This window comes from Macrotis lagotis, chromosome 1 (assembly GCF_037893015.1).
Source record: "Macrotis lagotis isolate mMagLag1 chromosome 1, bilby.v1.9.chrom.fasta, whole genome shotgun sequence".
NCBI lineage: Eukaryota > Metazoa > Chordata > Mammalia > Peramelemorphia > Peramelidae > Macrotis > Macrotis lagotis.
This window is the reverse complement of record NC_133658.1, coordinates 932,253,878-932,269,767: the sequence shown is the minus strand read 5'-3', so window position 1 is coordinate 932,269,767 and position 15,890 is coordinate 932,253,878. Positions and strand designations below refer to the sequence as shown.

The 15,890-nt window shown below is 48.9% G+C and overlaps 1 protein-coding gene across 2 annotated transcripts; it reads left to right on the top strand.

Moving 5' to 3' along the window:
• Positions 1 to 320: 320 nt before the first annotated feature.
• On the top strand, positions 321 to 15,603 carry LOC141510153 (uncharacterized). 2 transcript variants are annotated; one of them, XM_074220167.1, is made up of 4 exons: positions 321 to 1,989; positions 4,967 to 5,099; positions 8,660 to 8,755; positions 9,210 to 15,603. In XM_074220167.1, the coding sequence occupies exons 1-4, from the start codon at positions 1,843 to 1,845 to the stop codon at positions 11,018 to 11,020; spliced, it is 2,187 nt and encodes a 728-aa protein (XP_074076268.1). In that variant the 5' UTR covers positions 321 to 1,842; the 3' UTR covers positions 11,021 to 15,603. The 2 variants fall into 2 exon arrangements, with proteins under 2 accessions (XP_074076268.1, XP_074076267.1); XM_074220166.1 differs by having other exon boundaries at positions 8,657 to 8,755.
• Positions 15,604 to 15,890: the final 287 nt, after the last annotated feature.

Sequence of the window (15,890 nt, the reverse complement as noted above, 5' to 3'; positions counted from 1 at the left end):
CTTCCTGCTTCATCTTCCTTTTCTGCACCAGATTCTGACCCCACCCCGGCGACCCGATGGGGAAGCAGTGCGTTGCCGGCGTTCCCCCCGAGGGTGCCCTCGCCTGCTGCCCTTGGGCTTTCTTCCCCTGCTGGGCCGTGCCCCCTCGGCCTCTTTGCCCCAGGGCTCCTTTGATGGGATCCAGGCTGTCCCAGGCCTCTTCTGTTGGACTTCCCCTCTTGGGGGGCTTGAGAACCCCCAAAAGAAACCGTGGAGGGGCAGGTTTGCCCTCCAGGGATGTTGGAGGAATGGCGCTTGGCTTTGGTGCCGCTGGGCTGGGCAGGCCGGACCGGGCCGCCATCTCCGGGACTTGCACAGAAGTCTGGTGTGAGGGGAATTCTCCTGGGCACCAGGTCGTGAGGTCACTGGGTCTCTGGGTCCCCGGGTCACTGGCTGGTGAGCCTCCTGCCCAGGTCTCTTCTGGCCGCTCCAGCTAGGTCTCTCGCTCTGAGGCATTTGAGTTCTTTTCCTCTGGTCTTCTCTCGCGTCCAGGGCACCGTTGCTCAGGGCAGCCGTGGTGCAGGTTCTTGCACCATCCCTGCCAGTGGGGGCTCCAGGCTTCCATTCTGCCAGATTTTTCTACGATCTTTGCCAGTCAGAAAGCGGCCGTGGTTTGGACCCCCTTCAGGTGTGGCTGCACAGCCCAGAGCTGGAGGCCGCAACCCCTGCGGGGGGGGAGGGGGATCTTGGGCCTGGTCTCCCCCTCCTCACCTGGCCTTCTCTGTCTTGGCCTCTCCTTCACCCACGTCCTCTCCCAGTCCCAGCCCCAGGCGCCCGGTGGGGGGGCAGCCCTCCCTACTCTGCTTCGCCTTGGGCTTGCCTCCTCCTGGGTCCTGGGCTCTCTTGTGCAGGCTCCAGGCTCAGAGATGGCCGGCCTCCCTGGGTCTGCTCCCTTCCCGTCCCTCCAAACCCTCCACTTGTCACTCCCTTCAGCAGCATCTCTTAGAGGGACCATGGGGCAGCTCCCCAGGGTGATCTCCCAGACAAGGCCCCCTGGATGGCACCACAAGTGTGCTGGAGAGCACTAGGAGGGTCCAAACTCTGCCCTCTGGAAGCTTCCAGTCAGGAAGGGCCAGACAGAAGCAGGGTCCAGGGTCTGCCCTCTAGAAAGGGAGGGAGGTGCTGGGAGGAGTCCAGCGTCAGCAACGTATCCTGGGGGGGCCCAGCTCCCCTCTCCAGACTTTTGCCCCAGCCTGCCACCTGCCCGGGTGCTCCCCTCCCTGCCTCAGCCTTCTCCAGGCCTCTGTGGGGGCCTCCCCTGAGCCCTTCATGGATGATGGGCCACCTCAGACCAGCCGGGCACCCTGAGGCCTTGTTACTTCTGCAAAATGAAAGGGTTCCTTCAGAGCATAGACAGAGAGGAGGGGTTGCTAGTTGACCCTTGTTGCTCAGAGGAGGATTTGGATCCCAAGAAGTGATGGGCAGTGTTTGAACCCAGATCTTTGGAATCCAAAGTCAGCCCTCTTCCACCGTATCACCCAGTCTGGGCAGGGATCGCTGCCCTATTAGTAGATGTAGAAACTGAGGCCGGTGCACATGCCACAGGAGCTTGGTGTTGGCTCAGTTCACAGAGCTCTCCCTGGAAGTGACTTGCCCAAGGTCATGTGGACGGAGTGAGCTTGGCTCTAGGGTTCCAGCCCCTACAAGCCAGGCTCCCCTTTACTGCACCAGGCACTTGGGGAGCGGGGGGGGGAGGAGGTGAAGAGGGCCCTTGGCCCTTGGACTGTAAACATGAGCTAGGGCCCCTCTTTCTCCTGCCCACTGGGGTTCCTGCAGCTCATGGAAGGGGCTTGGTAGAGACTCATGAACCCAGAAACAGGGGAGGGGCCCAGGACCCTGGCCCCTCCTCTCATCCTCATTTTTCTTCCCCCAGCTCTGTCTTGGGAGAACACCACCATCCACCGGGAGAGGAGCCTCCGGGAGGCAGAGGGAGTGGGAGCCCCCCACCAGGTGAGTGGGAGCTTGTCCTCAGTGGGGCGGGCACCAGCTGAGGCCTGGGAGGGTAAGAGAGGAGAAACCACCTCAGCTCTGATGCTAGGGTCCATGCCCTCTCCTCCCTCCTCCCTGTGAGGGCTGGATATGGGACAGCCCCACATGAGCTGCCACATGGGCCCAGCCCAGGGATCATCCTGGAGTCCGAGCTCCTTCCCACAACAGCCACGCTCTGCCAGGACCAACCATGCCAGCCTTGCTCTTCCCCCTGGTCTGATTCCCAGCCTTCTGCACTGTCCTTCCTGGGAGGATCCTGAGGGGTCTTTGTGGGTGCTTCTGGCTACTTGCATTAACCCTGGCCTGGACTTCTCCTTCAGCCTGGGCAGCAAGACTATCTTCTAGGGTTGCATGGTATTTGCCTGGGTCTGGCCCTGTCATAGGCAGATGTGTTTTGCGTGTTTGACACCAGCCACTGCAGTCCTCCCAGACCCCCTGCTCCAGCACATGCTTCCCTGAGCCTGCAGCCTGGGGGCTGCTCTGGTCCTGGGCACGGGACATTGCTGATTGGTTGATTCTGCCACCGGGTCTGGGGCCGCTCTGTGCCCCTTTCTCCAAGTCCTGCCTTTCTGGTCCTGGAGCATCCCGGCCTGGGGCTCAGCTCCGCCACCACCAGGGTCCTCTTTCAAACAAAGCCACTCCGTAGAGGAAACCGCGTGCATTCCCAGGCAGAGGGCAGACGTGCCAGAGCCTGGGGGACAGGCCCCAGCAAGGCTGTCCCTGTCCTCTGAAAGGAGAGGGGGACAGAGGCAGGAAGGCTCAGGGGCAACTCTGGCGACGGGGCCTCATGTCTTCAGGCGGCTTGGGGGCCCCCCATCCTCTCAGGTCCAGGGTAAATGAGCCCACCATCTCATTCAGTTCCCTTGGTGGAGCGGTGAATTGGTCCAACTCTGTTGGAAAGCCGTATGCAACGAATGAGGATGACACAAGAAAAATGGTGAAGCTGTTCAGCTCTTGAACCTGGTGTTGCCATTCAAGGTCACACCTCACAACTGTTTTTTTTTTTTGGTGTGGAGCTTTGTTTAACTCACATTTGTTTGGACAAAGTCTTTATTTCCTCAGGGTCTGTACGAGGAGCAGATGGGGGGGGAGCAGATTTGATTGACGTGTTTTGTAGTTGTTGTATTTATTAAGCCCCTACTGCTTGCGGGTCAGGGTGCCTTGGAGAAGGCAGGCCACTCCACTCTGGAACTCCTGAAGTTTCGGCAGCAGGTCAGCTGGAGGGGCCCCTGCTTGTGGGTGAACCTCAAGTGCTTAATAAAAGTTCTCTCAGGGCAGTTAGGTGGCGCAGTGGATAGAGCACCAGCCCTGGAGTCAGGAGTACCTGGGTTCAAATCCAGCCTCAGACACTTAATAATTACCTACCCGTATGGCCTTGGGCAAGCCACTTAACCCCTTGTAAATGCCCCCCCCCCCAAAAAAAAATAAAGCCCTCTCCACCTATGGATCCAGGACCAAAGATTCTGGAAGGGTCAGCGGTCTGAAGGCCTCACCCCTCTTGGGGCTCCTGGGCTTAACTGCAGTGAAGCCGCTTTGGTCAGCCCGGCCCCCTGCCTCCATGAGGGCTATGGCTGCGGGCGGCCCATTTGGGGTTAGCACTGTCTCTGTGGCTCCACCCTGCCATGCCCCTGCTCGCTGCCCGCTTCCCAGTGTGGGGCAGTCCTCCCTGATCGTGGCCACAGCTCCCGTGTCCAGCTAGGTGAGCGCCGGCCAGTTGTTTGCCATCTTGGCTTTGGCCAATCATCTCCTGGAGATGGGTGGCTCTTGATTCATTGGAGGCATCAGCATTTCTCAGGGATTTTCAGTCTGTGGAGATTTCTTTCCTGTTTGCCCATGACCTGGGGTCTCCTCTCCTGAGAGAGAACTTTCTGGAGCAGGAACTCAAGGGCCACCCAATGGCCCTCTCCTTCGGCCCCACTCAGAGCTGAGGCTGAGGAAAGTGGGGCTTAATTCCCACCTTTGGGCTTCGCGGTCTGGAGGTCACTGCACAGCAGCACAAGCACATGGGGGCCTGTGACCCAGTTCCCTGATCCCCCGACCTAGGGGAAGGGTGTCCCGAGGTTCTAAGTAAAGTCATTAAAATGGGGTCACAGCACCTCCCTGCCAGGCCCAAAGCGAGGATGGAAAGTGGTCATTTCATAGATGAGACCTTTGTCTCGGCCCAGACAGCTCCTTCAGGAAGCTCCCCAGGCAGAGGGAAGGGAGGGAAGGGCTCCCCTATAAGTCCTGCCCAGAGCTGTCACTATTTACCAGTAGATGTGAAAACAGATAGAAAAATGGAAATAATGGATTTAAAATAGACTACTAAGTCCATCATACGTGAAGGTCAGTCATTCCCCTCCCCCCCCAAAACAGCCAAATGAGAGGAGAAGAGAAGCCTTGGTTTTGATGCATTTGCAACTCTCCCTTATGTCCAGCTTACTTCCCAGAAGCCAGCTGGCTGCTCCCAGCCTCGGCAGCAATCTGTTGTTTTGATTGAAATCAAAGAAGAAAAACTGGCTCCCCAAAGCTCACTACTCAGTAAAAGAAGTGATTTAAGTGACTTAGCGGGAAAATTGCAGACTCTGAGAAGGCATCTGGGGGACCCTGGGGCTCCCGATGCAGGGGAGCCACTGCTTTTACCTGGCAATGATGGGGGTGCCTTTTGCAGAAGGAGCCTGAGGTTCCCAGTGACCCAGGCTGCCTGGGCCTGGGGGTTCCTTGCTGACCACAGGCTGGACCCTGTAAAACACAATGAAATGATTAGGAATGTCAAAACTGGGCCGACCAAAGGCCCCTGCCCCAGAGCGGGCCACCTCTGACCAACAGCCCTGGCAGAAGGGCCAGACTTAGAGACAGGGAGGGACAGCAGCAGCATCCTCTGTCCCAGCCCCCAGTGTCCGACTCTGCGCAGGCCTGAGCTGCTGTGGTTATGATGGGTCTGTGTCTGGCATTGCAGGTGCTAGTAACCTTCAAGGATGTATCTGTGGACTTCACCCGTGAGGAATGGATGCGACTGGACCGTCCTCAGAGAGACCTCTACAGGGATGTGATGCTGGAGAACTACCGGAATCTAGTCCTGGTCTCCCTGGGTAAGGTGGCTGTGCCCACTGGGATCTCTGCTTCCCCTGGACTTGGGCTGTGCCTGCCAGGGTCTCTCATTCCTCTGGACTTGACTTGTGCCCTCTGAGGTCTCTGCTTCCCCCAGACTCAGGCAATGTTCACCAGGGTCTCTGCTTCCCCTAGACTTGGTCTGTGCCCACCAGGGTCTCTGCTTCCCCTGGACTTGGGCTGTGCCCGCTAGGGACTCTCCTTCCCCTAGACTTGGGCTGTGCCCGCTAGGGTCTTTGCTTCCCTTGGACTTGAACTGTGCCCACCAGGGTCTCTGCTTCCTCCAGACTCAGGTTATGCCTGCCAGTCGGCTTCCTCCAGACTCAGGTTATACCTGCCAGGGTCTCTGCTTCCCCTGGACTTGGTCTGTGCCTTCCAGGGTCTCTGCTTCCCCTGGACTTAGGCTGTGCCCACCGGGGTCTTTGCTTCCTCCAGACTCAGTTTATGCCCTCTAGTCTGCTTCCTCTGGACTTGAGCTGTGCCCACCAGGATCTGTTTCCCCTAGACTTGGTCTGTGCCCACCAGGGTCTCTGCTTCCCCTAGACTTGGGCTGTGCCCACTAGGGACTCTGCTTCCCCTAGACTTGGGCTGTGCCCGCTAGGGTCTTTGCTTCCCTTGGACTTGAACTGTGCCCACCAGGGTCTCTGCTTCCTCCAGACTCAAGCTATGCCTGCCAGGGTCACTGCTTCCTCTGGACTTGAACTGTGCCCACCAGGGTCTCTGCTTCCCCTGGACTTGGTTCTGTGCCCTCCAGGTTTTCTGCTTCCCCTGGACTTGGGCTGTGCCCACCGGGGTCTCTGCTTTCTCTGGACTTGAGCTATGTCCACCAGGGTCTCTGCTTCCCCTGGACTTGGGCTGTGCCCGCTAGGGTCTTTGCTTCCCTTGGACTTGGGCTGTGCCTGCCCAGGGTCTTTGCTTCCTCCAGACTCAGGTTATGCCCACTGGTCTGCTTCCTCCAGACTCAAGCTATGCCTGCCAGGGTTTCTGCTTCCCATGGACTCGGACTGTGCCTGCCAGGGTCTTTGTTTCCCCTGGACTTAGGCTGTGCCCTCTGGGTCTCTGCTTCTTCCACCCAGGCTATACCTGCCAGGGTCACAGCTTCTTTGGGAGATGTAAGAAGGTGGCAGGAAGCCAAGCAGTGAGCTTCCCCCTTTTAGCAGGGATTCTACTAATGATGAGGGGACCCCACTCTCCCCATCACAGGACAGGATTGCTTCTCTTTCTGCCTCATTTGCTGGCATTAGGTGTGCTCACCTTTTCATGTCTCCCTGTAAGGAGGGCATCTTTGCCCAACCAGCTTCAATTCAATGTTTTGGAGTCAGGAACCTGTCATTACATTGTCCAGAACTCCAAGTCCAGGTCCAGACTGACCTAGGCTGGCTCTTCTTCCACTGAGAATGAAAGCTCTGGTGGCCCCCTAGAAAGGAGTAGACTTTGGTATCCTGCTGCACCCTGGTTTTCTGCCCCGAGCAGGCAGTGCCCCTTCATCTCCCTGCAAACTCATACTTTCCCACTTGACAAGAGCCTCCAACAGTCTCCCTGCTCGCTTTACCTCCCCCATCAGGGGCAGGACCCTGCAGGGCCTTGTTCCTGTGGATCTGCTCCGGCCAGACTGTCCAGTGAGCAGGCATCCTTCTCTTGCCACTGCCTCAGTGCAGAAAATAGCAGGTCCACCTTGGATCTGGCTGGCAGAGCCTATGCTCAGAGACCTCCAGTCATGTCCTCCAGCCTTGCCAAACCCTTAGCAACTCCTTTCCTCTGGTTCTGCTCTGGCTTTTGGCCTCATCCCCCAGCTGGGATGGCTCTCTGCAGCAGGACCAGCCATCTCAGCACTGGCAACATTCAACCCAAGAGTCTTTGCTTCTGCCACCACTAGCTCCAGCTTTCTGATCTTCAGTAATCCTTGCCTGATCACCTCCTATGGGGTCTGCCTGCCTCCAGTGTTCCCTTGCTGATTCATTGTCCACACAGCAGTCCAAGCTGAGGGTGGAGGTGGGGGTGGGGGGTCACTGGGCCCCAAGTTATCATCTTCCATGATCCTTCTACGTAAAAATAAATGTTCCTCTGACATTTAAGGTATAGTTGCCCTATAGCGGTCCCCTTCAGTAAAATGGACCTCAGATCTTATAACCTTAAATGCTGTCTCCCTCTAGGTCCTTTTTTTATAGGTCCCAATATCTCAAACATGGGGCAGTTTCATTGGTGGACATATGATGCATGAACTAGAATAAATTAAAACAAACAAAGCAGTATGCCAGTAGGGTCATAAATTGGGTAAGGAAAAAAATGTCTTTGCTGCCTAGGTGATCATAAGATGGAAGAACTCCTTGGTTTAGACAGGAGGAAATGGTAGGGGCTGTACTAGATTGGATGGTCATAAGATGGTCATTTGAATGGTCTGGGGATACAAAAAAAACTGGAGCACTTTCCTTGGAGTTGAGTCACCTGCCAAGTTTTGGGTCTTGTCACCAAGAAGATGGAGGGCCTCTAGCTAGCTTCCTGTGGTTGCACAACTCTGGAACCTTATACACAGAGCTTAGAATCATTAGCCCTATGGAATTATATCAGGTTAATTGATATTGATTGGAAAATGATATGGGGGGGGACACAGCTAGGTGGCACTGTGGATAGAGCGAGCCCCAGCCCTGGAATCAGGAGGATCTGAGTTCAAATCTGGCCTCAGACACTTAATAATGACCTAGCTGTATGGCCTTGGGCAAGCTACTTAACTCCATTGCCTTGTTAAAAAGAAAAAAGAATAGGGGTGTGAATAAATTATTTTTCTCATGTGCCAACTGAACTGATCCAGGGGATAAAGATATCAGCGTGGAGTCAGGAACCCCAGGTTCGAGTCTGGCCTCAGATACTTCCTAACTAGGAGTCCTTGGACAAGTCACTGAGCCTCTCTTGACTTCGTTTTCCTCACCTGTGATATGGAGATCATAATAACACCTACCTCCCCTCCCCAGGGTACTTAGCACATGGTCAGAATATTCCTATATTTTGACATGATCCTCATTTCACCCATTTTGCAGTCTCCCCACCATTGTTCTGCTGTTTGCTGGATACACTCAAGCTTGGTAACATCTTCCCTAAAGAATATTGCTCCAAATTGAACTGTTTCCATCAGGCTTCTGTCCAGGGCATTTAGAACCCTGCCTCTCCCAACACACTTAGCGATTCTTTAGTTGTCTCCGTGAGTTGAGTGCCAGACTTGCAGTCAGGAAGACCCAAATTCAGATGCCACAGAGCCCTTTTAGGTGACCTTGGTCATGTTACTTCATCTCAGTCAGCCTCAGTTCCCACATCTGTAAAATGAGCATTTTTACTGGTTGTCACTCTTAAGGAAATCCTAAAAGGCCCTAGATCAGCATGAGGTCTTATTATTTTGAGAAATGTGGTATAGAATATGCTTGGAATACCTGCAGCAACTTTGACTTTATGAGCAGCCTGTGAGCCCAGCTCAGCATCCTAATCCTGAGGGGCTATCCAGAGACCTTTCCCATTTCCTGTTTTGTTTTGTTTTTCCTCCCACAAGCAGGGCATCCAATTTCCAAACCAGATGTGATCTCCCGGTTGGAGCAGGGCAGAGTGCCGTGGGTATTGAAGAAAGGAGCTGCAGGATGGGCCTCTTTAGGTGAGTCCAGATCGACAAGGGAGTTTTTCCTGGCCAGATAGGAAGCAGTAGAACTTTGAGAGTGCTTCTGGGAATTTTTTAATATCCCTCATGTTTCTATGAAGGAAGGGTGAACTTCTCTTAAGTTACCTTGGACTTAAGTTACTTAATGATGTTCAGGAGGAATTACTATGTCCTGGAAAGAGTCCAGGAGATTTTGCTTCAGGGCTTGCCCTTTCCTCCTCAGTAGCATGACTTTGGGTTACATATTCTGAGCCCATTTGCTCTTCTGTATAATATATTGGGTGGGATACAAAGTTCAAGGTTTACATGCCAGAATATGTGGGCAAGTCTTGGTAAGCTTTAAAACATTGTACAAATGTGAAGAGCTATTTTTAATTCATCTGCTGCTTAAAGGTTGACAGTGCTTGATTAGGAAGACAGGACTAAATATGCCATCTTTTCCTTTTTTCAGATAGGGAAACTAAGCCTGAAACCAAGGTATTTGCATCTAAGCTGACCATATCTGTGGAGGAATCCCTTCCAGGGAGATCCATAAAGGAGGATTCTCAAGGGTATAAACTGGACCAAGCTAGTGAATATGTTAAGTCAGAGCACCAAATGGGAAACCAGGAGGCAGAGTCTAAGTATGGCGAAGGGGCACCCAAGAGAACACCCAGCAAAGGGAGAGGCCATGAATACAAGAAGTTCGGAAGAAGCTTCAGTCTAGAGGCAAACCTTTTTCCTCAGCAGAAACTTCCTAGAGGAAAATTGCTCCGTAAAAGTGATGCACGTGGAAAGAGCTTCAAACAGTATTCAGATTTGGTGAAAGGCAATAAAATCTCCTCAGGGAAGAAACTTTCTAAATACAATGAATGTAGTAAGTCCTACAGTCACAATGTAGACCTTCTTCAGTATAGAATACATAATGGAGAGAAACCTTATGAGTGCCGGGAATGTGGGAAAGCCTTCAGCCGAAGAACAAACCTTACTGTCCATCAGAGAATTCACACTGGAGAGAAACCTCACAAATGCAGTGATTGTGGCAAGGCCTTTATCCAGAGTGCACAACTTACTGTCCATCAGAGGATTCACACTGGGGAAAAACCCCACAAATGTAGTGAATGTGGGAAGGCCTTCATCCAGAGAGCCCAACTTGCTGTCCATCAAAGAATTCATACCGGAGAGAAACCGCATAAGTGTAATGAATGTGGAAAGGCCTTTATCTCCAGAACACACCTTACAGTACATCAGAGAATTCATACTGGAGAGAGACCTTACAAATGCAATGATTGTGGGAAAGCTTTTATCCAGAGGGCACAGCTTGCTATACATCAAGGAACTCATATTGGGGAAAATCCCCATATATGTAATGAGTGTGGGAAAGCCTTTAACCACATATCAGCCCTTAATTCCCATCAAAGAATTCATACTGGAGAGAAGCCTTATAAATGTAGTGAATGTGATAAAGCTTTCAATCACTATTCTTCCCTTGCTCACCATCAGAAGATCCATATTAGAGGGAATCCTTACGAATGTAATGAATGTGGGAAAGCCTTCAACCGCAGGTCATTTCTAACTTACCACCAGAGAATTCACACTGGAGAGAAGCCACATAAATGCAATGAATGTGGAAAAGCCTTCAGCTACAAGTCTTCCCTCACTCAACATCAGAAAATTCATACCGGAGGTAAACTCATATGTAATGAATGTGGGAAAGCTTTCAATGGCAAAGCACTCCTTATGTACCATCAGAGAATCCATACTGGAGAGAAGCCTTATAAATGTAATGAATGTGGTAAGGCCTTCAATTGCAATTCTTCCCTTACTCACCATCAGAAAACTCATACTGGGTGGAGACCTTATGAATGTAATGAATGTGGTAAAGCCTTCAGTAGGAGCACACACCTTACAGAACATCTGAGAATTCACACTGGAGAGAAGCCCCATAAGTGTAATGACTGTGGAAAGGCATTCATCCAGTTTACTCATCTTACTGTACATCAGAGAATTCATACTGGAGAAAAACCCCACAAATGTACTGAATGTGGAAAGGCCTTCAAATATAGATCTTCCTTTACTTCCCACAGAAGAATTCATACTGGAGAGAAACCTCATAAGTGTAATGTGTGTGGGAAGGCCTTCACCCAGATCACCCATCTTACTGTCCATCAGAGAACTCATACTGGAGAGAAACCTTATGAATGTAATGTATGCGGGAAAGCTTTCAAACACAGCTCATCCCTTACTTCCCATTACAGAACTCATGTCAATGAGAAACGATAAATTTAGTGAATTTGTGACATCATTTCACTTGGGAAAGACCTTCATTTACATCAGAAAATACAAACAGCATATAAGTAAAAATGTGGCAACCACAGCTCATCCCTTACCATCAGAGAAGTCATTGCAGGAAAGCCTTATGAAAACAGCCTTGTGAGTGTAATGAGTGTGGTAAGGAATACATGGAAGTACCATTTTACTGAAAGTTAAGATAGTTCATAATAGATAGAAACCCTTCTTTGTGTAGGAACTCTTTCAATTCCTATATTGGTTGTCCTATCTTTTCCTCTTTCTTCAAGGTTCTTTTAATTCTTTCCCTCTTAAAGTTACAGTTGGTAATTGCTGTTCACCTTGTGAAGATCCAGTGTGCAATCTCTCACACTCCCCCTCCTCCCCTCCTATGCTTGTGTCCTTGATCTCATCTTTCCCTGCCTCTTCTAAAAACTACATCTAGGAATGATCCCTGGTGTTCCTTCAATCTTCTTTTTTGCATCAACTTTCCCATCTGGTCTGCAATCCTTGACTCCCCAGTGCTTTCAAACAAAATGCCTCCTCTAGCATCCCATTCATTCCCTTGACTTCTGCACACTTGTTGCAGATGTTCTCTACACTATTTCTAAAAACATTATCATCTCCTTGTTTTTCCACTCCCACCATTCTAATCAACCTATTCTCTTCAAGGTCTCCACTGAACTCAACCATCCCCAAATCCAATGTTATCTATTCAAGTCCTTATCCCCCTCAGCCTCTAGAAAGGATCTGACACAGCTGACAGTTCTCTACTCCTTTGGCTCCAGGAAAACTTCTCTTCTCTCCTCTTTCTTGTAATTCATTCCAGACCACTTAAAGTAGGTTTTCTGTTTTGGGTCCTCATTTCAACATTCATTGCAATCTTCTTTCCTGATTTGAGTCATAATTTCTTTGCAGTTAACAAATCTCCAGTTCATATTCCACTTTATGCATTCCAGCTTCTTGTTTCAGATACAGGACATTTTTTTTTGTCCTGTTTGAATTCCAACTCTTGTATTACTGTATTTGAGGACAGCAGTTCTCTTATTTTCTTTAGATTTGAGTTCCTCATAAGGAAAATGAGGAAGTTGGACTGCATTGACCTCTCTGAGCTCTCTTTTGAGTATTAATCTATGATCTTTTAGCCCTAAGTCTTCTTGTTCAAAATTTGACGCAGTGTTCTGGCCTAGAGGTCTTTATGAATTCTCCCTATGATCTGCTATACTAGTTATTTTTCCCATCTTCTCTGCCCTGTGGATAAGGTTGCATTCTCTGCCTTTATCAAAGTTAATGATATTGTTAAATTGCACAGGGCCAAGCCTAGGCAATAGCTTACCTTCCTAGAGAGCCTCTTCCCAGTTGGCCTGGATTGCAAATGATATTAATTACATTTCTTTGTTCTTCCAGTTATAGAACCACTGAAGATTGCCTAGTGCTTTTCCTTTCTAGGTTTTCCTTAAGCATCGTTTCAATTGCATAGTCTAGAAGTTTGCTGGGAATTGAGTCCATTTCACTGATGCATATGTAGCCTGCTCCCTCTTCCTCTTTAAAATGGCTCCATTTCTTCTGTTGCAAGTCTGAAATACCTTTTCTTCTCCCCAAAAATTATTTGTGATAGCTCAGCAGTCACTTCTTGTTCAGTTCTTTTAGTTACATCCAGCTCTTTGTGACCCCATTTGGGGTATTCTTGGCAAAGATACTAGAGTGGTTTGCTATTTTCTTCTCCAGCTCATTTTACAGATGAGAAAACTGAAGCAGACAGGGGTAAGTGACTTGCCCAAGATCACACAGCTAGGTGTCTGAGGCCAGATTTAACCTCATGAAGATAAGTCTTGATTCCTGACTTGTGCTACCCTCCCCTGTGCCGCCTAGTTGCCCAATCACAGCAATCACATCTACCTGTTATATTTCAGTACCAGTATCTACAGCGTTCATCTTGACAGAAAATAACACTGGTAAAAGGACTCAAATAGCAGTTAAGGGTTTTCTCTGTGATCATCCCCACCTGCCCCCAAAGTAGGCTGTTCCCTTGTATGAGCTTCCTCTTTTATACAATGTAGTTAATTATTAGGCACTTATGGCCCAAACTACCCCAAATCTCAACACCCCTGATGCTCTTATTACAAGACCAGGCTACTTTTGTGTTCATCCTCCTTTGTGCTTTCTTAACATTTTGCTCATACTCTTCTGTATGCTTGGAATTTATTCCTTTTGCTTTATGAATGCCTACCTGTCCTTTAAAGCCCAAATCAAATCTCTCCTCCCCACCCCTGATCTGAACCCTTCTTCCATTTATTAAAGATCTCTCCCCTGCCCCTTACAACACTCACACCTGGAACCTCAGTAGTTTGTGCCCCTCTAAGGCAAATGTTCTGGATTCAAAATTATTTTCCTTTCTCAAAAGGGAACCACTTTGGCAAGGGACCATCTTCATAGATCCAGTTGGGTTAAAAAAATGCGTGTGTGTGTGTGTGTGTGTGTGTGTGTGTGTGTGTGTGTATGTCTCAGCAAGATTCCCTAGAGAAGGAGATGTAGCCCTTTGTGGATGGCACACTGCTTACATCAGCATTGCAGAGCCTTCTCTAATTAGATAGAGCCCCACCTAAGGGGCCATCCAAGAACAATGGATGAAAGTATTTCTGCCAGACCACTATACAGTTGGATGATCAATTGCTGGAGTTGGTGCAGCAACCTATTTGGGACAGGTCATGAAAATGTATACTGAGTGGAACCAAAACTAAATGGAAAGAAGAAAGCAGGGTCAGTTACATTTGGAAAATTGGAAATCTTTTTAAACATTCCCAAGCTATTAAAAAAATGACATGAGGGGTGGCTAGGTGGCTCAGTGCCAGAGCATCGGCCCTGGAGTCAGGAGTACCTGAGTTCAAATCCGGCCTCAGACACTTTACCTAGCTGTGTGGCCTTGAGAAAGCCACTTAACCCCATTGCCTTGGAAAAACCTAAAAAAAAATTTTTTTTTTTAATATGACATAAAAACCCATCTTTTCAATACAAGTGATTCCCTGGTGGTGCAGAAAATGATAAGGGATGGGCTGAAAGTTGACTGCAGTATGTTTCTGGAGAAGAAGGGGCATAAAGAGTTATTAGGTTTGTCATGTGACAGGAATGCAGGGTGGATGTGACTGCCCGACTTTGTTGGTGTCTGAAATGTGCAGCACCAGGGAAGAAAGAGGGGAGGTGATATTTGGAACAGTGTAGACCAACCTGAACTCTACATGATGAGAAAACGTGAATGGGCTGTGATCTGCAACTGTGGAGGGAAGAGCCAGAAGATATCACAGGTCCATTTTCTTTGAAGATATATCTTCTCATCAGACTGTTAATTCCATGTGGGCAGGGACCAGGTTTTTATCCAGGTTTTATATGTTTCCTCTGGATTTAGCGCAGTTTTCTGTGCATATAGGATACTTAATAAATTAAAATCAATTTATGGTGTGAAAAGTTTCTCGTGGAATATATACTGAAGTAGTGAATTTGAGTGTAAAAAACTAATTTCTTTGGCATTCTCTAAAGGTGCTTTTTACTGAACCCTGAATTTGTGTGTATTGATGCTTAGTGGTCTAAATTCCCATTCCCAGGCCTCACACCCCTAGCTGGAGTATAGACTGCTTCAGGATATCTTAGTGTAACTAGTCAAAAAATTGCTATCTTTGACAGATAAAGGATAAATCTTTAGCTTAGAATTAGGTCTTACAAGATTGAGATGGAATTTTGTGTTCTATCCTCATCACACCTACCTAATTCATTTATGTAGGTTTCTGAATAGGAGAAAAATGATCATTTTGTAACCTCTGGTACCATTACGTGTGTCACCCCACACTCCCTGAACTAGCAGAAAAGAATAGTGGGGAGGAATGGTGCTGGAGTAGTCTAGCATGGATGAGGATTCATTCCTAGAGTTTTGGGAACAAAACCCTACTCTAAGAACTTTCCCTTAATGGAGAGAAGTTAGTGATCCACTTAGCTGCTACTCAGTTCTAGGCTTGAGTCCTGTGATTTCTAGGACTGACTAGGGTCCACCCATTGTTGATGGTGGTTTTTCATGGATCCTCAATTGGAGGGGCTTCTTATGAAATGGACTGGAGATGGGCACCTGCTCAGCCATTTAGAACAAGTCAAGGTCCTTGGCAAAATCCCCAGACTCATCCATGCCATCTTTGAAGGGACAAAGGCAAGGGCACATAATGCTTTCATTTTTGTTGTGAATTCTTTGGTGAGCCCTTCAACACCCAAAAAGAAATACATCCAATTCTAAAGGAAACAAACCATACAGAGAGCAGTTCACGATCAGCAGGCTAAGAACCTCTGGTCCAAGGGATAGGTGGGCAGTGGTTCTGTGCAGGATAAAGCCAAGGCCCACCTTTTGAGAACTCTTATCTCCCTTCTCTGCCTTAGCATGGGTCATTTCCCAGGCCCTGAATACTCTAGTTCCTTGAGTTTCTTTCTGAGATTGGGTTATTTATGACATCTGTCTAATATTTTTAAATTACTTTATATTTTTATAGGTATCTTCTACTTTGGAAGTCTAAATTTTGTTGCATCTCTGTATAATAGGTTCCTCTCATTTACTTGTTTTTTGTAAAGTTTTAGATTTTTAGCAAAGCTTTTGATAAGATAAACCATACTATTCTCAGGAAAAGATGGATTCAGAATGGGCTGACTGGTCAAATACAAAAACTTTGTTTCCTGTCACATTTGGCAAAGTGTCCAGGATACAGCCCCAGGCCTAGGTAGGTGCGCTCTCTGATAATTTCTTCCTATCAGTGGCTTGAATAAAGATTCAGAGGACTGTTTCTGATTTGCAAATGACACAGCAGAGATGAAGGGCTGACTCAGTATTCTT